Source organism: Podarcis bocagei (genome assembly GCF_964188305.1).
Source record: "Podarcis bocagei genome assembly, chromosome: W".
Lineage (NCBI taxonomy): Eukaryota > Metazoa > Chordata > Lepidosauria > Squamata > Lacertidae > Podarcis > Podarcis bocagei.
The window spans coordinates 22,667,989-22,684,260 of NC_138131.1; the positions used below are offsets into that span (position 1 = coordinate 22,667,989).

Here is a 16,272-nt window from a genome sequence, read left to right on the forward strand (position 1 = left end):
TATCTGGAATGGCATGCATATCAGTTAATATCTTTTATATATATATGCCAGCTGTCCTTTGTCAACAACCAATTGTTGCTGTTTTTTATATTGAATATATGCTATATGGTAACTGTTGCACCTCATAGGTAACTCAAGCCTTCTGCACGTCACAAAAGATGTATTTTATCAAAGTCATTGTTGAACTGAAATACAATTAAGAAGTATATTAATAGTGAAATGCAATTAAGAAGAAGCATATTAACAGTAAAACCCCACAATTGTTGAGCCTTTTTTAAGGATTTGACCCCAGAGGTGCTGACCTTTTTTTAGGATTAAAGTTCTTGAGCTTTTTGGGGGGAAGTTTTGCCCTAGTAAATAAACCGCCACGAGGGCCGGATTAAATCGACCAGAGGGCCAGATTAGGCCCCTGAACTGGACTTTGGACATGCCTGGTCTAAAAGAACATTGGGAAAATTTAAAACAATTTATTGAATGTACAGCACTAATTAAAAATTTAACGAAGGTGACGTATAGGTGGTATTTGACGCCGACTAAACTTGCTAAAATATATATAACTCAAGATAAGGCACGCTGTAGCACCCTGCTTGTGGTTAACGCTTAGCTGGAATGAAATATTCAACGCAGCAACAGAGAAATTAAAATAATAATTTATTTGTCAGACAAATAAATGAGAGGCACAGTGGTATATGGTTACCAAGCTCTGGCCTGGCCTCCTGCCATTATGGCCAGCACTTATATTCCCTTAATCCAGCCCCCTTTGCTCCTCCTGTGGCTGCCTCTGTTCAATCAGCCTGGTTGAATTTCCTATTGGCTGATTGCTATAACCAATTCTAAAAGATACACCCATATCCTCCTGTCCTTATATGTCCTTATATGGAACACAAAGAGCTATATATTGTTACATCTATAAATGACAAATAAGTAGTAATATATCTTACATGTGTCTCAACAAGGAATCTTAATTACCAGCTCACCTCTTGCCTTCCTTGCCCTCCAAAACAGATGGTTAATAATTTTAAATTTTTATCTTGAACAGATGTCAGAGACCTTGGGTTCATATTCTCATGCATCATCAATGAAATATCTCCTTTTGGAGGTCTTTAAACAAAGGCGTGACAGCCATTTGTCATGAGTGCTCGATTGGCGTCTCCTGTCTGGCAGGGGGCTAGGCTGGTGGCTGACTTAATTTCAGGATAAATACAACTCTTACAACTATATGAAATAAGAATCTAGCATTTCTTAAATCTTTTGCATAATTACATTTAAGCCAGCATATTTCATACATTATCATAGATAGCTTTTTAGAAGGATAAACTTCCTCAAAGTAAAAAGGAAGGAACAGTTTACAGCCTCAAAATAAAATAGGAAAAAAGCCTCTTCCCCTGTTTACACTCCCCCCCTTCTCCAGCCAGTTGCTTTGTTTTCCATGTGCTCTTGGCCTTTTGTCCTGTGGCTCAAGTTTAACGGTTTTATTTTACTATTTACCCATTCCTAATTATGTTTGGTCTATGTAACCTTTTTTACGACTTTGAGAATTGTTTTCTGCTATAAATCAAGGGGCCCCTTGTCTAGGAGGAAAACATTGCCAAGGTTCTCTAAACAGCTGGCATGAAACATTTGAAAATCTAAGCCCATTTAATTTAGGAACCTGATCAAGATATAAGCCAATATATGCCTTGATTAAAAATGCAGTCTATATTCAGATGCCACAACGCTAGAAGTGCAAGGAGAAGGAAGGGAATTTCGTCCATAGGTGGTGGATGTGCACTAAAGTCAAAGTCTACTGGGATATGATTTACAAAGAATTGAAAAAGATCTTTAAATATACTGTTATTAAAAAAACCAGAGGCTAATTTTTGAAAGTGATTTACAAATGCTAAAGTAAATTGTTTTAAGTAGAGTAAGAAGGTAAATAGGGCGATATATGTTCAGGTAGGCAGCTGTGGTGGTCTAACGCAGTTGAAATATATAAAAAATATATAAATTGTCCAGTAGCACATTGCAGACCAACTCAGTTTGGTCTTGGTAGAAGCTTTTGTATCTGAAGAAGTGGACCTGCATACAAAAAATTATACCAAGAAGAAGCCAAGTTTAGCAAGCCCTGTTTAGGGAAGCTTTTAATGTTTGACGGACTATTGTATTTTAATATTTTGTCGCCAAGAGTGGCTGGGGAAACCCAGCCAGATAGGCGGGGTATAAATTTATTATTATTATTATTATTATTATTATTATTATTATTATTATTATTATTATCATCAGGTGCTACTGGACAATTTTTAAAGGGTGATATAGAAATGCTAAGAGGATCGTGACTGCTTAAGAAAGCCAGGGAGTGGGAGCGGGGGAGGGGGGAGGGGAGTCGACGCTTGGTATGAGCAAAGTTGTATGTGACGATATGACAAAGGAAAAAATAAAAGAGGACTTCTTCTAGGTTCTGTACCCCAAATCCCCCCCCCCCAAAGAGCCCAATTTCGAGGTCACCATCATCCGGAAGGCTTTTTTCAGCAAACCCTCTGACATACAGAAAGCAAAAGGGACCGGTTTCATTTTCTTTTTTTAATTTTTATTTTATTTATAACATAGTCCACAACAACTCATACATACAAACAGACCCACCACCATTGACTAATTATCAAAATTAAACTCCTATCCCCTTACACAAAGAAAACATAACATAAAAATAAAAGACTTTATTCTGTTAAATGGCCGCCTTATTTACCTCTTGTATACTATTTCTTTTGTATGGGATTATTACAATTTTTCCTAATTATGACTTAAACCACAAAGTCTCCTGTAGAAATTAATTGAAACAAGTCCAAGTGTATATTTTGGGGCACTGTTTGGTAAAGTATTCTCTGCATTTTCCCCATTCCTTTTGGAATTCTTGTCTGGGTTGTGCCCTAATTGTCTCTGTTAATCTGGCCAATTCAGCATTTGGTAAAAGCCTAAGAAAAAGCTAAACAACTTCAATCCTAAAAAAAGTTCAACAATTTAAACCCTAAGAAAAGAGCTCAACAACTTCAATCCTTAAAAAAAGTAAACAACTTTGGTCGGCCCTTATGGCCCTTCACTTCATCAAATCTGGCCCTCTTTGAAAAAAGTTTGGACACCACTGCCTAATAGGAAAGTTTCTGTATTTTTTTTTCACAGGCCCACCAGAAATGTATAAGTGTCCCTTCTTCTTTACTGCACCTCCAGCACAGTTTTTTTGTTTTATACATTTTAGCTATTTTGGCAGGTGTTAAGTACCATCTATAAAACATCTTTTATATAGATGTTCCCCCCCACCCCAAGGCAAAAGGGACCAGTTTCTTACGCTGCCTTTCTCTTTCAGCGCGTTGGCCAGGTTGCAGTAGGCGTCAGGGAAGTGGGGCTGGAGCTCAATGGCCCTCTTGTAGGTATCGACTGCCAGATCGATCAGCCCCTGTTCGTAATACACACATGCCAGGTTGCCGTGGACAACAGCGTGGTTGGGACTCAGGCTCAGGGCCCGTAGGTAGGCTGCAACGGCTCTGAAATGAGATCAAGGACTGGTTCAGTTTCATTGTCACCAGGGTGGATAAAAATCTGTTTTTTTAAAAAATAAAATGCTTTGGGAGGACGATTAAGGGGATCGAGGCGGGCCGGGACTGCTGATTCTTTTAGATTTGTTAGCGGCCTTCGACATGGTCGATCACAAACTTTTGGACCACCGCCTTGCCAACGTGGGGATTCAGGGCACAGTCAGACAATGGCTGTGCTCCTTTATCTCAAGTCGGGGACAGAGGGTGGCGCTAGGGAGGGAGTTGTCGCTGCGGCACTCCTTGTTGTGTGGAGTGCCGCAGGGCACAATCCTTTCCCAGATGCTTTTCAATATCTTTATGCGCCCCCTTGCCCAGATTGTCCGGAGTTTAGGGCTGAGTTGTCGTCAATATGCTGATGACACCCAACTTTATCTGTCAATGGACTCGGCCCCAGACACACTGACCAGATGCTTGGAAGCCGTGGCTGGGTGGCTGCGTGGGAGCCAGTTGAAGTTAAATCCTTCGAAGACAGAGGTCCTCTGGCTGGGTCAGGACAACATGGGGTTGGGGGGCCAACTCCCATCTCTTGTGGGGGCGCAATTAGTGCCAGAGCCTTCTGTCAAGAGCTTGGGTGTAACCTTCGATGCCTCTCTTTCCATGGAGGCACAGGTTGCAGCCACAGCAAAGGTGGCATTTTTCCACCTCCACCGTATTAAGGAATTGGTTCCTTACCTTTCTCGCCCTGATCTGGCCAGTGATCCATGCGATGGTCACCTCCAGGCTTGATTATTTTAACTCGCTCTATGCTTAGACTCACTCTGACACCCTATATGGGATTTGGTATATAAATTTTCCCGTGGCTTTTTTTGCTGGCCCATGTAGCACCAGCATGGATAGCTGGCTTGGGTGAATAGCTGATGTTTCCTCCCTTTGTAGTCTTGATGAGGCTGCATTTTAAGCTGTATTTTAATTAACTGGGTTTTTTTTCTATTCTATTTTATTGTAATTTATATTTGGTGTTAGCCGCCCTGAGCCCGGCCCTGGCCAGTGAGAGCGGGGTAGAAATAAATAAATAAATAAATAATTCAGGGAAGAATTATTTGTTTTAAGTTTTTCATGTGTGCGAAAACTCAGTCCAAGTTTTTCTTGGGGAAAAAATGTTTCAGCACATCAGTTAAGCAACATGGATACATATGCTACCATGTTACTGTTTTAGTGAAATAAATTGCTTAAATTGTTATGAAGGAAATGTTTCTTTTCTCCTTCCAATCAAGTACAGCAGAAAAGTTGTTCAAATAAAAAGTGTTCACTTATTAAAACTCACCATCATTTCGTCACAATCGGGCTGTATATAGCAGAACCAAATCATTTTGATATAACTGAGAAAAGACTCTGAAGTTAGGATTCCAAAAAGGAAACCTGCCTCCGATTGTCAATATTAAGAGGATGCCAGCAAGGCTGAACCTTCCGGTAAAAGGGGGATTTAAATCAAGTCTTATGGATTTGGGATTTAAATCAATTTGCTTTAAATAAAATCAACCCTCTAGGCAACAATGGGAGTTAGTTTGGGTATGGGTGCTGTCAGAGCTGCTTCCAGATCCTAGCTCACAGAGGATCACGCTAGCCAGCGGTCACTTTATAAAAGTCTTTATTGAGTTACAGTTTCCATTCTCAAGCTGCTGCATGCAGCTCTACGTCTTATGAGTTAGACCGGCGAAGCTCCGTCTGAGTCTCCGCCCCCTGTACACCAGCTTAATACCCTAGCCTTACTCCACCTTTTCCGCCTGACCGTTCTTCTCTGGGTCCCTCTGCCCCCCATGGTCTCTTCCTTCCTGGACTCTTCTGACGCTGACCCCCCGGACCCTTCTGTCTCTTTGCGTCGGGCTTTAGGACCTGGCTCCCTTTCCGGGCTGCTTACTGCGCCACCTTCCTGTGCATTTGAACTTGGCGCGCGCGCCCAACCTTCCACTTTCCGCTTGACCGTTTCTTCGCTCCCCGATGGAGGTGTGGCCACTCCTGACTCATGCCCTCCCCCCTGCTGCGAGCTGCCAGAGCTCGATACCTGGCGCCCTGTTGGTGACGCTGGCCCCGATTTCCAACTGCTGCCCTCTGAGCCCCCTCTGGAACTTTCTTCCTGGGGTGTCCCCCTAGGCTCCCCCCTTGCTCTGGCCACTGGCGCTCCTTTCTGTGAATCTTCTGATTCACTGGAAAGACTCGGAGATCTCGGGTCGTCGTCATCACTCATCTTTTCTTCGGCCTCCTCCCCCTCGCTCTCTGTTTCCTCCCTTGCCCTCGCCTCTGCTCCTGAACCCCTGACATCCATCCCCCCTCGAAGCCCCCCTGCCCCCTCCCCTCCTTCCGGTGCGGGAGCTGGGTGCTGCAATGTCATGGGGACGAATGCCGGATACAGTTCGCTTCCCGTGGCGGGCCTCCAACTGAAGACTTCCGGTTCTTCCTCCCTGCGCTCGTCGACAACTGTCACCTCCGCTTCCATCTCTGTGCCTCCGTGCTCGAACCCAAAATCCTCCCCGTACATGTCCACGTCCGTCTCCGCCTCAGTCATTCCCGGGTCCGTCGCTCGACCTGGAACCTCCAGCCACTTCCTGCGCCACTGTTCCTCTGGTCTATCGTCCCACCAATACGAGGGTTCTGAGGCAGATCCTGCGGGCGACCCCTCCGAGGAACGTGTGTCCATTGTCGGTTCCTTGTCCGAGTCGAACCCCTGGAACGTGCTGGTTGAAAGCGTCGGTGTGAAAAGCCAATCGTCGAAAAAGTCTGCTGGCATGGGCCTGTGTGGGAAGAGGGCATGAAACTTGTCTTTGAGCAGAGGTTCCTCCAAAGCGTAGCCCGGCACCCAGCTGTTGGCACTGGCCGGGGTGCCCTCTCTGGCGAGAAGGTATTCTACTCCCTCTTCTCCCCATCTCGAGTCCAAAATCTCTGTGACTTCGTTGATGCGCTCCTCCTGTGGCACTCCCCTTTGCTCGGTTCCCTCTCGGAGCGGACTCGGCGCCGTTCTTGGTTCCTGAAACCTGTGAGGTGTCTTGTAGGGAGTGAGCACCGATCTGTGGAACACCGGGTGCATCCTGGAGCCTTCCGGAAGCGTCAGCCTGAAGGCTACCGGGTTGACCTGCTCTTCGACTTGGTAGGGTCCCAGTTGTTTATGCCCTAGTTTCTTCTTCGCTAACGACCTGGCCGGCACTGCGTGGGCTGCTAACCAGACCCAGTCTCCCACATGGATCTCTTCGCCAACCCTCCTGTGTTTGTCCGCTTGTACCTTGTATGCGTGCTTAGCCAGCTCCAGGTGCCGCCGAAGCTGATCGTGGACCTCCTGCAACTCCGACGCGAACGCGTCTGCTGTCTGCGGCTCCCCCTCCCCCATTCTTTCCAGTCCCGGGAAGGTTCTGGGGTGCCTTCCGTTGTTGGCGAAGAACGGCGTCACTCCCGTGGACACGTGCTTCGTGTTGTTGTAGGCGAACTCGGCGAGAGGCAGGTAATCCACCCACGTCGTGGGCTGTTGATTCGCATAACATCTCAGGTACTGCTGCATGATGGCATTGACCCGCTCCGCTTGTCCGTTGGTCTGCGGGTGTCTAGCCGAAGCCAGGTTGATCTTGACGTTCAGGAAGCCCATCAGCTTCTGCCAGAAGTTCGAGATGAACTGCCGCCCCCGGTCGGACAGTATAGACCGCGGCAGACCGTGAACCTTGAACATGTGATCTATGAACAGTTTGGCGGTTTGTTCCGCCGTGGCCACCTTTGCACACGGAATGAAATGTGCCATCTTGGAGAACAAGTCCACCACCACTAGCACTGCCGTCTTGCCTCTCAAGCTGGGCAGATCCGTGACAAAGTCCAGGGCCACTCTCTCCCATGGTTCGAACGGGGTTTGCAGCGGTTCCAGCAGTCCCGCCGGCGGTCTGTGTACTGGTTTGGCCCTCTGGCAGGTGTCGCACCTCGCCACGTAGTCCGCGACTTCCCCTCTCATTCTGGGCCACCAGAAGTCTCTGGCGACTAATTCTATCGTCTTCTCTGTGCCAAAGTGCCCAGCGGTGGGCGCGTCGTGCAACTGCTGCAGTACCTTGGCGCGAAGATCGTCCCCCGGCACGTAGATGGCCCCTTTACGGAGGAGTAATCCGTCTCGAACCTGGAACTCGCCGGTCGCAGTCGTGCCCCTGTGTGCCTCTGCCATCTTCGCTCTCGCGAAGGAGTCGTCTTGCAACGCACGTCGAACCGCCTCCAGGTCAACAGTCGCGGAAGCGCACGCCCACGCTGTCGGTGCGAAGATGTGCATGGCCGCCGCTGGCGTCGCCTCCTCGAGGTATTGCGGTTTACGGGAGAGGGCGCCCGCCATGATGTTGGTGTCCCCCGGGACATACTCTATGCGGAAGTCGAAGTCCGCAAAGAACTCTGCCCAACGTATCTGCCTCTGGTTCAGGAACCTCGCCGTGCGCCAGTGCTCCAGGTTCTTGTGGTCCGTGCGGACCTGCACCGTGTGCTTGGCTCCGATCAGGAAGTGCCTCCACGCCTTAAAGGCTGCATGAATGGCCAACAACTCCCTGTCCCAGATGGTGTAGTTCTGTTCTGACTTGGTGAGCTTCCTGGAGTAGAACGCTCCCGGTCTCCACGCCCCCTGCGGGTCTTGCTGCAACAGCACAGCTCCCACGGCTCTGTCCGAGGCGTCCGTCTCCACCCTCATCGGTCTGCTGGGGTCGACGTGTAGTAGCTGCTCTTCCGACGCGAAGAGACACTTGAGTGCCTGAAAGGACTGCTCCGTCTGCTCCGTCCAGATGAACTTCTTCTTCTTGGAGCTGAGCGTGTCTGTGATGGCCGCCGTCTGCATCGCAAACCCCTTGATAAACTTGCGATAGAAGTTCGCAAAGCCGACAAACCGCTGGACCTCCTTTCTGTTGCGCGGACTTTTCCAATCCAAAACCGCGTGAACCTTGGCGCTGTCCATGGCGAGCCCCTTGTCGGACAACCTGTAGCCCAGGAAGTCCACCTCCGACACGTCGAACTGGCATTTTTCCAGCTTGGCGTAGAGCTTATGCTGCTGCAGTCTGCTCAGCACTTCCTTGACGTCTCTGTCGTGATCCTGCTGCGAGTCAGAAAAGATGAGTATGTCGTCAAGAAAACAGACACACTTCTTGTAGAGGAGCCCCGCCAGCACGTGATGCATGAAAGCATGAAAACAGTGGGAGCCATTTTGCAATCCAAACGGCATAACTCTGTATTCGTAGGTGCCCAGGGGCGTGAACATGGCCGTCTTCCACTCATCGCCTTCCCGCATGCGAATGAGGTTGTATGCCCCTCGCAGGTCCAACTTGGTGAAGACGCGTCCCTTGCGCACCGTCGCGAGGAGGTCGTCTATCCTGGGCATGGGGAAGTCCGATGGCGCGGTCACCGCGTTCAAGGTCCGGTAGTCCACCACGAGCCTTTTTTGGGGCGTGTCTTTCTTCCTGACAAAGAATACAGGACTGCCCCCCACTGCCTTGGACTCTCGGATGAAACCGCGCTCCAAATTGTGATCTATGAACTCCTTGAGTTCCTGTAATTCGTCCTCCGACATGGAATACAGCTTTCCTTTTGGTAACGCCGCCCCTGGTAGGAGGTCAATCTTGCAGTCGTATGGTCTGTGGGGGGGGGGTAGCTTGTCCGCCTCCTTCTCGCAGAAAACCTCCAAAAATTCTGCGTACTTGTGGGGAACCGCTTGCAGCGTCCCTAGCTGCAGCTGCGACTCCTCTTCCTCTCCTTCCTGCCGCGGCAGGATGCAGTGTTCAGCACAATAGGAAGAGCCGAAGGTCAGCTGCCTCTGGTACCAAGCCAGCGACGGGCTGTGCTTGTCCAGCCAACTCATGCCCAATACAATAGGCGTGTCCGATAGTTGAGTGACATTGAAGCTGATGACTTCCTCGTGATTCCCAAGTCGCATCACCATTGGTGGCGTTTGCTTCACCACTTGCCCCCCTAGCAGCTCCCTGCCATCCACCGTGACAACCTGCAGGGGCAGTGTGGCGGGCAGTAACTGTATAGCGTGCCGGTCGACGAAGTCTTGCCCTATAAAGTCCGCATTGCTTCCTGAGTCAATGGTGATTGGCACGTCCATGGTGAGGCCATTGGGCAGCTGGAGCGATGCAGTGAGCCGCACTACTGGTTTGGGCGGGAGGGGGTCTGTGGGCTGCAAAATCTCTGGGGACTGCTTCACTGACACGTCTGGCTGGGCCCCAGTGCCTCTGTCTCCAGCCAGACTCCGTCGTTTCCCTGCTGTGGTTCTCCTTGCTGCGTTGCTGCAGTTACCATTGCCGAGGCTGCAGTGTGCTTGTGGATCCTCTGGGGACACTCTTTCGCCATATGCTGGGGATTGTCGCAGATGTAACACTTCCGGTTCCCTCTAGGAGGCTTCGCTTTCACTGCTCCCGGTGCTAGGGCTCTGGTTGCTGACTGAGCCCTTGCAGCTCCAACCTCCATAGGTTCCGCTCCTCCTCCTGGCGGAGGCGTGGATTGCGCACACGCTGCTTCTCTGGGAAGGAAAGAGTAGCCTCTGGCTGGTTCGCGCCCTCCACGCCCTTCGTCCCTGCTCCATGGACGTTCTTCCAGACGCACCCCAACCGCCAGCGCCCTCTGAACGATCTCCTGCGTGCTCCGGGGTCTCTCCCCCCTTGCAATTTCGTCTTTAACCGCGCTGTTCACTCCTTCCCAAAACAGGTCTCTGACCGGAGCCGAATCTCTGTCCCATTCCAGGGCACTGACCAATGCAAAAAAGCGGGCATGATACTGCCTTACACTGGCCCTCCCTTGTTTCAGTCCATGTACCTCCTTCCGGGCAAGATCCATGTCTATGCTTGATAAAAAGCACCCATCCATCGCTTTAATAAAGGCATCCGCATTTTGGAGCGCCGGATCCTTATCTCTCCACAAATTGCGCAGCCATGCTTTAGCATCTCCATGCAAATGGGACATGATAAATCCCACCTTCTCTTGCTCATCTCTAAAGTCTTTGTCCAGCAGTTGCAGTGCACACATTACATCTGCTCTAAAGTTGGGGTACTGTTGTAAATTCCCATCGAAGTGAGAGACTAGACCGCCTGTTCGTCTCCCCAACCCAATGCCCTCCGGTCTGGGTGTCAGTTGCCCTTGCTTCGTAAGCATTTCCAACCTGACCTGGAGATCCCTGTAGGCGGCAGCTGCGTCCTCCTCTCTCTTCCTGGATGCAAGTATCTCGGCATTCAGGCGTGTCACTGCTTCTCTGAGATCCGCTATCTGCTGTTCGGCCGTCATATTGTCTGCCGTTCGTGAGCTCGCTAGTAGGCACCCGCTTTCTCTCCTCTCCGCGAGGCTGTAGATGCCCACAACTGAAGAGACGGAGCTTACTGTCAGAGCTGCTTCCAGATCCTAGCTCACAGAGGATCACGCTAGCCAGCGGTCACTTTATAAAATCTTTATTGAGTTACAGTTTCCATTCTCAAGCTGCTGCGTGCAGCTCTACGTCTTATGAGTTAGACCGGCGAAGCTCCGTCTGAGTCTCCGCCCCCTGTACACCAGCTTAGTACCCTAGCCTTACTCCACCTCTTCCGCCTGACCGTTCTTCTCTGGGTCCCTCTGCCCCCCGTGGTCTCTTCCTTCCTGGACTCTTCTGACGCTGACCTCCCGGACCCTTCTGTCTCTTTGCGTCGGGCTTTAGGACCTGGCTCCCTTTCCGGGCTGCTTACTGCGCCACCTTCCTGTGCATTTGAACTTGGCGCGCGCGCCCAACCTTCCACTTTCCGCTTGACTGTTTCTTCGCTCCCCGATGGAGGTGTGGCCACTCCTGACTCATGCCCTCCCCCCTGCTGCGAGCTGCCAGAGCTCGATACCTGGCGCCCTGTTGGTGACGCTGGCCCCGATTTCCAACTGCTGCCCTCTGAGCCCCCTCTGGAACTTTCTTCCTGGGGTGTCCCCCTAGGCTCCCCCCTTGCTCTGGCCACTGGCGCTCCTTTCTGTGAATCTTCTGATTCACTGGAAAGACTCGGAGATCTCGGGTCGTCGTCATCACTCATCTTTTCTTCGGCCTCCTCCCCCTCGCTCTCTGTTTCCTCCCTTGCCCTCGCCTCTGCTCCTGAACCCCTGACAGGTGCAACCACTAAACTGAGAATATAAGACGTAATGTGATTATACGCAAAACCAATAAAAAACATTTATATAAAAAAGAGAATATAAGCTCTATGCCTATTTGCTTACCTGTCAAATATACGCGCCTCCTTCAAGACGTTCCCCAGATTAATGTAAGCATCCAGGAAGTTGGGGTCCAGGGTCACCGCCTGAAAATATTTAAGATAATAGATTTTTGTTACTAATACAGTCATACCTCAGGTTGAAGTAGCTGCGGGTTAAGCATTTTCGGGTTGTGCTCCGTGGCGACCTAGAAGTAACAGAGCGCGTTACTTCCGGGTTCTGCAGCTTGCGCACGTGCAGACACTCAAAATGATGCCACACGCATCTACGGAAGCAGCAAATTGTGACCCGAGCATGTTCGCTTCAGGATGCGAACGGGGCCCCGGAACGGATCCCGTTCGCATCCAGAGGTACCACTGTATAACAGCATGGTTACTTTTAAATAAGTGGGTCAACTTTGACCTAGGCTGCCTCCTACCTACCTTCCTACCTTATCGATCTACCGACTTTATCTTATTATCTATCTACTTGCCTATCTATCTATCTATCTATCTATCTATCTATCTATCTATCTACCTACCCTATCTATCAAATCTATCTACCTACCTACCATCTAATCCAGGTGTGGCCCAACTTGGCCCTCCAACCCCCATCATCCCTACCTAACAGGACCAGTGGTCAGGGACAATGTGAGTTGTAGTCCCAAAACAGCTGGAGGGCCAGGTTTGGCCATGCCTGAATCTATCTACCTACTCAATCAATCAATCTAACTAACTAATCTATCTATCCATCTACCAACCTTTCTTATATATGTATCTATCTAATCTACCTACCTAATCTATCTATCTAATCTAATCTAATCTAATCTAACTATCTATCATCTATCTAATCTATCTATGCAAGGAATATCAACTGTACGAGAAATGGTACCAACTAATGGTACTAACAGGACACCGGAGGCCCATTGCAGCTGAAAAAATGCCTCCAGTTTTAATATAAAAAAGAATGGGAAACGTTTATTGCATATTGACAAAAGCAGTGCACACAGGTTAATACATTAGCAGGATTAATTTTTTTTAAAAAACCCACCTGTAATGGTTAAATTTAAAGTAGAATCATAGAATCATACAGCTGGAATAGACCACAAGGGCCATCGAGTCCAACCCCCTGCCAAGCAGGAAACACCATCAGAGCACTCCTGACATATGGTTGTCAAGCCTCTGCTTAAAGACCTCCAAAGTAGGAGACTCCACCACACTCCTTGGCAGCAAATTCCACTGTCAAACAGCTCTTACTGTCAGGAAGTTCTTCCTAATGTTTAGGTGGCATCTTCTTTCTTGTAGTTTGGATCCATTGCTCCGTGTCCGCTTCTCTGGAGCAGCAGAAAACAACCTTTCTCCCTCCTCTATGTGACATACTTTTCTATATTTGAACATGGCTATCATATCACCCCTTAACCTCCTCTTCTCCAGGCTAAACATGCCCAGCTCCCTTAGCCGTTCCTCATAAGGCATCGTTTCCAGGCCTTTGACCATTTTGGTTGCCCTCCTCTGGAGTAAGGACAGTCCCCGGATTTACAAATCAGTCCCCATACAAAATCCATTTAAGTTGAAAAGTATCCCCGGACTCATTGAAAAAAAATCTGATAACCTTAAATTAGTGATGAAGATTTTATTGAAGAAGAAGAAGAGTTTGGATTTGATATCCCGCCTTTCACTCCCTTTAAGGAATCTCAAAGCGGCTAACATTCTCCTTTCCCTTCCTTCCCCACAACAAACACTCTGTGAGGTGAGTGGGGCTGAGAGACGTCAGAGAAGTGTGACTGGCCCAAGGTCACCCAGCAGCTGCATGTGGAGGAGTGGAGACGCGAACCCGGTTCCCCAGATTATGAGTCTACCGCTCTTAACCACTACACCACACTGGCTCTCCAGTGATGATAATGAATGATGATAATACAAAGGAACCAGGGGAGGCAAGTCAAATAATCCCATAATGTGGGATTAACATTGATTGTGTATACAGTTGTTTTTTTAAAAAATATTATTTAATTTAATGATTTGGTTTTTTGTGAAAACTAAAAAAATATTATACAGTGGTAGCTTGGGTTAAGTACTTAATTCGTTCCGGAGGTCTGTTCTTAACCTGAAATTGTTCTTTTTTAAAATAATAATAATAATTTTTATTAAATTTTCCTATTTACAAATTCGCCATCCCAAACAGTATTCACAAATTTCAACTTTTTGGACTTCCACGAGCTTTTCCACCAATCCATATTTTCTATTTTTATGCATTCTCTAAATTTATATTGCCATTTAATATTATCCTTTCAGTTCTATTTCTTTTTTACAATACATCTTTAACTTTCACAAAGCCTCTTTAAATCCCACTAGCGTTGTCTGTTCGTCACATATGCTTTTCCGATAATCTGTAAACTTTCCCGAGTCCTCGATGAACTTGTGATCCCATTGATATCTAATCTTCCCAGTCAGTTTATCCAGTTCTGCATAGTCCATAAGTTTCATTCTCCACTCTTCAAGGGTCGGTAGCTCCTCTTGTTTCCATTTTTGGGCCATTAATATTCTTGCCGCTGTTACTGCGTATTGGAAAAGTTTGCAATCCTTTCTATTTATCTCTCTTCCAGTTATTCCTAACAAAAAGGCTTCTGGTTTCCTTACAAATGTGTATTTAAGCATCTTCTTCAACTCATTATATATCATTTCCCAGAAACCCTTTACCTTCTTACATTCCCACCACATATGGAAAAAAGATCCTTCTTTTTCTTTACATTTCCAACACTTATTACATGTTTTGAACATTTTTGCTAACTTAACCGGTGTTATGTACCATCTATATACCATTTTCATAATATTTTCCTTTTTCCATTTTCATAATATTTTTCCCAGTCAGCCAATTGTATATTATAACCAAAGTCTCTGTCCCAATGTATCATAACCGACTTTACCTCCTCGTCCATCGTTTGCCAATCCAACAACATTTTATACATTTTTGACAATATCTTATAATCATTGTTTATCATCTCTATTTGAAATTTCGATTCTTTTTCCGTATATCCACTCTTTTAAATCCTTTTTAAACATTTCATTTACCTGAAAATAATGCAACCAATCAAACACATGTTCTTTTACTTGTTCATATGGCTTCATTTTCCATTTCCCCCCTTCTTTAATTATTAGCTCTCCGTAAGTGATCCAATTCCCTCTCATATTGATTTTCTTTACACTCATAACCTCTAATGGAGACAACCAGTGTGGAACTTTGGGTTCTAATATATTTTTATACCTATCCCATATTTCTATTATGGAGCTCCTGAAAATGTGATTCTCAAAACCCTTGTGACTTTTCTTCTTCTCCAACCACAAATACACGTGCCACCCAAATCTATTATCAAATCCTTCTAACTCTAACAGTTTATTGTTTTTTAATTTTATCCATTCCCTTAACCAGCAGAGACAAGACGCTTCATAATATAATTTCAAATCTGGCAGCGCAAAGCCTCCTCTTTCCTTTGCATCTGTCAATAACTTAAATTGTATTCTTGGCTTTTTGCCCTGCCAGATATATCTTGAATTTGCCACTCTTTGAAAGTCGTTGTCCCCCTAATTATAGGAATCATTTGGAACAAAAATAACATCTTTGGAAGCACACTCATTTTGATCGTTGAGATTCTACCCCAAAAAGAAAGTTTCATCCTTCCCCAAACTTACAAAACTTTTTTGATTCTGTTCCACACCGGTATATAGTTGTTTTGAAATAAATCAATATTTCTTGGAGTTAACCATATTCCCAGATATTTTACCTTCTTCGCCACTTCAATCCCTGATTCTCGTTGCATTACTTCTATTGCACTTTGGTCCATATTCTTAATCATTACTTTGGTTTTTTTCTTATTTAATTGTGGGAGCCAGGAAGTCATGGAAAAGGCTTGTAGTGCCACCTGGTGCCTTGCTGACCTCGGTGACCAGCACTCTGAGCTTACAATGTATTAGAATGTATTGACCCTATAAGGAGTTAGGTTCCCCCCTCTGGGCACTGTAACCCTATATGGTTTGTGGGTGGGTTAAAGCTTGACCGGATGAGGTAACGTGAGACATTGGAATGCAGCCATGCGGCTGGAGAGAACAAAGGATAATAAAATCGGAGGAGAGAGAGGAAGGAGCTTTTTTGCCCTCCGTCCATGGAGACATTTGCCTTTGTGTGTGTTTTTTCTTTGCCTTGCACCCCAAAATGACGGCTGGTTTCCGTCAACTGGTTCCCACAAGTGGTGCCCTCTCTGAGGCAGAATAAAAGGATACGGCTGAGGTTTTTAAAAGGGAAAAAAGAAGCAACTGGAAGCAAACAGTCTGAGGCAGACTAAGAGGATTTTAAAAGAAACTGTGAGAGGATTTTTGATCCAAGCAGTGGTTATCATCGACTCACTACGTCCGGCAAGGATTGCAAAGCGCTCTACATCTTTAAAAAAGATCCCGGTGAGTTCGATCCCTTCTATTATATTGATTTTTGAAAAATGGGCAGCTCTTTGACTACTCCCCAACAGAAATTTTTAAAAGACTTAAAATTTCTCCTCTCCTCCAACAAACTGGAAGTTCCCGAGGGTGAT

The 16,272-nt window shown here is 46.9% G+C and overlaps 1 protein-coding gene across 1 annotated transcript in view; it reads right to left on the bottom strand.

Annotated features, from left to right (window-relative positions):
* The window catches only part of LOC308577852 (uncharacterized protein), a gene marked incomplete at its 5' end in the record, with an annotated part of 52,263 nt that overhangs the window by 21,922 nt on the left and 14,069 nt on the right, over positions 1-16,272 (bottom strand). Inside the window, 2 exons of the mRNA XM_081178251.1 lie at positions 3,320-3,515; positions 11,721-11,800. Coding sequence (XP_081034377.1) covers positions 3,320-3,515; positions 11,721-11,800 — 276 coding nt within the window. The remainder of the gene's footprint in view (positions 1-3,319; positions 3,516-11,720; positions 11,801-16,272) is intronic.